This window comes from Cebus imitator, unplaced genomic scaffold, assembly GCF_001604975.1.
Source record: "Cebus imitator isolate Cc_AM_T3 unplaced genomic scaffold, Cebus_imitator-1.0 Scaffold929, whole genome shotgun sequence".
NCBI lineage: Eukaryota > Metazoa > Chordata > Mammalia > Primates > Cebidae > Cebus > Cebus imitator.
Genome location: NW_016108244.1, coordinates 47,911 through 54,083, shown reverse-complemented (window position 1 = coordinate 54,083; position 6,173 = coordinate 47,911). Strand labels below are relative to the sequence as shown.

At 53.1% G+C, this 6,173-nt stretch overlaps 1 protein-coding gene and 1 long non-coding RNA gene across 3 annotated transcripts; one reads left to right on the top strand and one right to left on the bottom strand.

Annotated features, from left to right (window-relative positions):
• Positions 1-315: 315 nt before the first annotated feature.
• Positions 316-1,719, bottom strand: SCGB1C1 (secretoglobin family 1C member 1). Its single transcript, XM_017520994.2, has 3 exons — positions 1,633-1,719; positions 926-1,125; positions 316-476 (listed from the first exon to the last, which is right to left on the bottom strand). The coding sequence occupies exons 1-3, from the start codon at positions 1,685-1,687 to the stop codon at positions 444-446; spliced, it is 288 nt and encodes a 95-aa protein (XP_017376483.1). The 5' UTR covers positions 1,688-1,719; the 3' UTR covers positions 316-443.
• Positions 1,041-5,307, top strand: LOC108298299. Of its 2 annotated transcripts, none has more exons than XR_001822525.2 (4): positions 1,041-1,136; positions 1,638-1,804; positions 3,395-3,863; positions 5,093-5,307. It is a non-coding gene; the product is annotated as an uncharacterized LOC108298299 (long non-coding RNA). The 2 variants fall into 2 exon arrangements; XR_001822523.2 differs by having other exon boundaries at positions 3,392-3,863.
• Positions 5,308-6,173: the final 866 nt, after the last annotated feature.

The window sequence follows — 6,173 nt, the reverse complement described above, 5'->3', positions numbered from 1 at the left end:
ACCCAGTTCTGGACACTTCCTGTGTCTGGGGCTCCCTGCCCCTCCCACCTCATACCGCTGCGTCTGCCGTCCGTCTCCCTCCGGACGCCCTGTGTCCACGTGGCGCTGTCTGGCTCTGTGCTGTCCACCTACCTGCGTGGTGTGTGCCTGGATTTGCATTTTGGGTCTCGCCTGTGGTGTGCCTGCTCCTGTGTGGACCCTGTGTCTGTGTGTCCCTCTGTGTGGGTGACCTTCACATGTGTGCTCCTTGAGCGGGACCTGATGTATGTGGGTCTATGTATGTGGCTCTGTCGGGGGAGAGGCAGGAATCAGAGCCTGCGCTGCAAAAGGCTTTATTGATTAATGGTTTGAGGTGAATTTCCATGTGGGGAGGTGGTGGTGGGCGGCATGTCCATGGCTGCTTGTGTGGTAGGTCCTATGGCTGAGCCTCGTCTGAGGTCCACTTAGGCACTGTCCGCATTGCCCAGCACTTGCACCTGGAAGGCAAAAACGTGGGCTGAGAGCTGTGATCAATAACTGGAGAGCCACAGCTCCATCAGGCAAGCAAGACCCTCGGTGGGGGGTCTGGCATATTGCTGGCCATCCCCTTCCAGTAGCCAGGGCTGTGTGTGCGTGCATGATGGCGTGCACACGTGTGGGTGTGAGTGTGCATGTGTGAATGTCTACACGTGTGCCTGCGGTGTGCGTTCCATGCCTCCACCTGTGTTTGCATCTCTGTGTGTGCACGTGTGCCTGCTGACTGGGGAGGAGCAGGTCTTGGGCGTCTGGGGGCTGCTCTGTGGACAGGAGGTCTGGGGTGTCCACCTCGGCTGGCTGATGTGGGTACAATGTCTGCGGGTGGTGGGATGTGTGTGGCTGTTGTGTTGGGTGGTCTTGGTAAGGCTTCAGGTCTTTAGGGAATGGGGCGTCCCCACAGCCCCCATACCAGCAGTTGGACCAGCTGTGCTTTGTGCATTGGCTGCAGGCCATCTATGCAGGACTTGAGCTCGGTCAGGGCTGCCTTGGCATCCTCGTTGACACTGTACTTGCCCAGGGCCCCCTCATAGAGCTCCTCTGGGGTCCCCACCAGCAGTGTTTGTAGGAAGTCCATGAAAAACTCAGCGTTGTCCTCCCCTGTGGCCAGCCCTGCATCACAGGTGAGATGGTGCCAGGACAGGACAGCACGACTGGTGTAACCCAGCCCTGCACGCATCCCAGGGCTCCAGCCTCCATGGTCTCCAGACCCTCCCCGTCAATGCCCACCTCTCCTCCCCATGTCTTCCTCCACAGCACCCTCAACTCCGCCTTGCCCAAAGACCTCCACGTCCCTTAATCTTAGCTGCTCCAGTTTCCACTCAGCATTCCCTGGGATCACCAGGGAAGGAAAGTTAAGCCTCTGGTGTGGGAGAAATCTGATCCCTTGAAGGGTCAGGTCAGGATGGACTGGGCTGGGGTTGGGTCAGCTGGGCTGTCTTTAGTTGGGGTGTAATTGGGTGGGGACTGGTTCTGTAGGGTCCTTGCCCACCTCTGTGACAGATGCAGGTGGAGTGTTCACTGCACGGACCTGATGCCAGGATTTTACCTCCTCAGGCACCCCCAACCCCCTCTCGCCCGCTCCCAAATGTTCTGGAAGCCCCAGTGGCACAGACTCACCAAAGATGCAGAACAGGGTGAAGGCCACCAGTAGGAGAGCACTGCTCCCCTTCATGCCGGCAGCCTCAGGAGCTGCCTGCAGCCAGAATCCCGGGATTTTATGCCTCAGCGGGCAGCACCTCTCCTAGAGGGTGGGCCGGACCTGCCCATTAGGACCTGGCAGCCAGCTCAGGTGAGGGTTGTCACATCCCTGGCCCCCAGTGGGTGCCAAGTAGCAACAGGCTTGGGGTGGCTGCGTGACAGGTGGTTGGCAAGTGGCTTTAGGGTGTGTGTGAGAGAGAACAGGTGTGGGAGGAGGGAACGCTGGCGAGGGAGGCCGTGCCAGCTGGTCGGTGAAGAGGGCAGCAGGGCCTGGCCACCAAGGGCCTCTAGTCGTGCCTGCCCTTGAGACCGAGGGTGGTGGGATCTGGGCTTGGTCTCAGGCCTTTCTTTTGAGGCGGGAATCCCTCCTCTTCTCAGTGTGCTGTGTGATCTGGGTCTGCACCTGGGGGTCTCCAGTCAGGCAGGGGCCTCCTCACTACTCAGAGTGGGGGTGGCCAACTGGGGGAAGGGGCTGCAGATGCGAGAGTGGACACAGCCGTAGGACGAGCTGGGGGCTGAGGATCTACGGGGTGAGAAGCAGCCTGGAGGAGAGGAGGTGGCCTGAGAGGGCCCGAGGGACATGGAGCTGGCTGTGCCGGGGCCAGGTCTCAGCAGGGTGAGGAAGGGACAGGCTGGGGGTACGTCTTCTGTCAGCAGCCAGGCCAGCAAAGGTTGAGGGCCCTGAGGTAGAGGTCCCAGGACATACTACAGTGGACACAGGAGGTTGGGACACCTGGGGCCACCAAACAAAACCACCACAAGAGCAGCCTTAGGAGGAGTGTGCCAGTCCAGCCCTCCCACTGAGCCACATGGCCCAAATCAGAAGGGGCCCTGCTGCCACCTGGTGGCTGAAGGCATCCCCAGGCTCCTGGGCCACACACACGCACAGTCTCCGTGGAGACCAAGGTCCTTGTTCCCCGGAGGACCCCTGTAGCATCAGAGATTTCCACCTACTTCAAACAATCAGATAAAATCCCATCCTGGACAGAGCCTGTGGGATGGAAACAGGGTTAGGGTTAGGGTTACAGTTAGAGGGTCAGAGTTAACGGTTACGGATAAGGTTGGGGTTAGAGGTTAAGTGTTACAGTTAGGGTTAAGTGTTCGGTTTAGCATTAGGGTTGGTGGTTAAGGGTTAGGGTTGGTGTTAGAGTTTCGGGTTAGGGGTTAGGGGTTGGGATTGGGGTTTAGGGTTAGGGTTTAGGATTGGGGTTTAGAGTTAGGGTTTAGTGTTTTGGGTTTGGGGTTAGGGGTTAGGGATAGGGTTTGGGGTGGGGTTGGGGTTAGGGTTTGGATTAGGGGTTAGAGTTAGGGTTAGGCCTTACGCATAGGGTTGGGGTTTAGAGTTAGGGCTAAGGGTTAGGGGTTAGGTTAAGGTTAGAGTTAAAGGTTAGAGGTTAGGTGTAGGGTTAGGGTTAGGATTTAGGGTTAGGGTTAGGATTTAGGATTAGGGGTTAGGGTTAGGATTAAGGGTTAGGGGTTAAGGTTAGGGTTAGGGTTAGGGTTAGGATTAGGGTTAGGATTAAGGGTTAGGGGTTAGGTGTAGGGTTTGAGGGGTTTTGCTTGGGGTGGGGGTGCGGGTGAGGGTGATAGTAATAAGCAGATCAGTGAAAGCAATTCTGTTTCACGTCAATAACAACTTTCTCCAACTCATTTTTTCTCAACCAACTTATTTTTCCAGCAGTAGAATCCAGGTTCTGGAAGAACATGGCCTCTTCCAACCGATGAATTCCAGCCTTCTAAAGAACCTAGTGACTTTTCGCGCCTTAAGTCTGTGAAATCCTCCTGTTTTCACCAGTTCCTGGGGGCAGCCCTCATGTCTGTCCACCGTGGCACTCCCAGCGTTTTGCACATGCACATCACAGACAGAATCCACGTTGTGAAAGTGATCAGCTCTTTCCACACAGGAAAGAGCACTTCTAATGACAGACATCAGAGGAAGCTACATGGAGGTGGTGGCATTTAAACAGGGTCTGAAAAATGAGCGGAGTTTCAAGTAAAGGGGTGCGAGCTGGGGAGAGGCTGAGGGAAGAGCATGAAAGAAGGTGTGCAGAGGAGCAGGTGACAATGAGTGGAACAGAGCAGCTCCTTCTGGATCTCCTCTTCTATTGCTTCTGCTGGATGAGATGACACCTGCTCAGCCATGCTTTGAGGTTAGAGCTTAGATGACTTGCCCAGTGTCAGGAGCTACTAAGGAGGAAGAGGTTGTGGGATTTGATCCAGACTATGTGCTGTTAGCCATTCTAGTGCCCTCTTAATATAAGACAAATCTAAATATGAGTAAGCTCCAAAATATACAGCACTGATTTGCAACGCCATGTGGGTCAATCAGCAAAAAACCAGTGTGGAACAAAACCTGTGCATTCACTTACCCAATCCTCCTTTCTGGGCTGCTAATACAGAGGGGTGGGCAGTGGGGCACAGATACACGACCATGAGAAGACCCGCAGGAACAAGGGTATTTCGAACCTTGAAGGAGACAATCCATCCATGAGAAATCGCTCCATGAGTGTAAGTAGAACAGGCAACGTGGTCACATGGCGTATCCATCTCCCCATTGTCCCAAACCTTTTTTCCTTTTTTTTGAGACAGAGTTTCACTCTTGTTGCTCAGGCTGGAGTGCAATGGCACAATCTCGACTCACCACAACCTCTGCCTCCCAGGTTCAAGCAATTCTTGTGCGTCACCCTCCTGAGTAGCTGGGATTACAGGCATGTGCCACTACACCAGCTAATTTTTGTATTATTAGTAGAGATGGGGTTTCTCTAAGTTGATCAGGCTGGTTTCGAACTCCCAACCTCAGGTGATCCGCCTGCCTCAGCCTGCCAAAGTGCTGTGATTACAGGCATGAGCCATTGTCCCAAACGTTATCACCTTGAGGCAGAGTCTCACTCTGTTGCGTAGGCTGGAATGCAGTGGTGCAATCTTGGCTCACTGCAACCTCCGCCTCCCAGGGTCAAGTGATTCTCCTGCCTCAGACTCCCAAGTATCTGGGATTATAGGTGTGCACCACCGTGCCTGGCTTATTTTTGTATTTTTAGTAGATGCTGTTTTGCCATGTTGGCAAGGCTAGTGGAGGACTTTTTTAATGACCCAGACCCTCTCTGGGCCTGGTATTTCTTCCCTAATCTCCCAACATACTCGGATTTGCCCACTGTGCTGTCTCCCAGGTGGATGATCTTCACGTTGTCATCAGCATCATATTTCGCTTGGTCCAGCTCACTGGGTTTGGTTTTGTCATCTGCCATTGGCTCCTAGCTGTAGAGGGAGGTCCAGCCCAGGGGGGCGGTGGTGTGGGGGGTTTGTCTGGGAAGATCAACAAGAGGCTGCTGTTAGAGATAAGTCCCCTCAACCAAATGTATTTCTTTCTTTTCCTGGACAGGAGGGACAATAAGCCAATGAGAGAGGGGCCTGAGAACGCACACCCTTCTCCATTCACCACCAACTTGCCTGCCACATGCTGTACATACAAGATTCTCTTAGGGTGGTTTTTCTTACGATATCTTCCTACTGCAGGTATGCTTAAGCTGACACCTCCCACCCCCACCTGGAGAGACGATATTCTGTATTGACAAGTTTTTCTTCTTTTTTGAGATGGGGTCTTGCGCTGTCATCCAGGCTGGAGTGCAGTGGTGCGATCTTGGCTCACTGCAACCTCCACCTCCCAGGTTCAAGCGATTCTCCTGCCTCAGCCTCCCCTAGCTGGGATTACAGTGCCTGCCATCATGCCCAACTAATTTTTACATTTTTATAGAGACAGGGTTTTACTATATTGGTCAGACTGGTCTCGAACTCTTGACCCAAGTGATATTCTCACCTCGGCCTCCCAAAGTAATGGGATTACAGGCATGAGTCACCGTGCCCAGTCTGTATTTACAAGTTCAACATACAAAAGTTTCCTCACTTGTAAAACAGGAACAAAAAAACAGTGCCCATGTCGTGTAAGACACCATCTGTTAGAAAGCCTGAGCTCTCATGACTGAATAACACTGACCACACAGCTAAAGATGCCTGCCCCACACTTGTGATCCTTTGCCTTCTTCATGCCTCTTACCTCTCCTTCATTTTCCATCCTACTGTAATCTGTAACTGCCTCTCCCTCCCTCAACATGGGCAGTTCCCCTAACCCTCTTCTCTAGGGGTGTTTCAGCCTTTACTAGTTTCAAGTGTCTCCTAAATGCTGAACATGCCCCGCTGTACCTCCACCCAGACTGCTTCCCTCAGTGTTGGACTCAGATATGTTATGCAATTGCGTACTAGACTTGGAGTAGCAGAGTATGACACACAGGCATCAATAATATGTTATACACAAATACACTCCAAATACAAGTCCTGTACACTCCAAATACTGCTCCTTACATTACCCATTTGCATAAGACATTCACCAGGCATCCAGTGCCAACAGCTGTGTGCAACATTAGCTCTGTTCTACTCTCCTCACACGTAAATATGACCTTGCAGAC

Coding starts and splice junctions, on each gene's coding strand:
- SCGB1C1 (XM_017520994.2), bottom strand. CDS start 1,687: ATGAAGGGGAGCAGTGCTCTCCTACTGGTGGCCTTCACCCTGTTCTGC. Junction 1,126..1,632: donor CACCCTGTTCTGCATCTTTG/GTGAGTCTGTGC, acceptor CCTGTGATGCAG/GGCTGGCCACAGGGGAGGAC. Junction 477..925: donor CACAGCTGGTCCAACTGCTG/GTATGGGGGCTG, acceptor TTTGCCTTCCAG/GTGCAAGTGCTGGGCAATGC.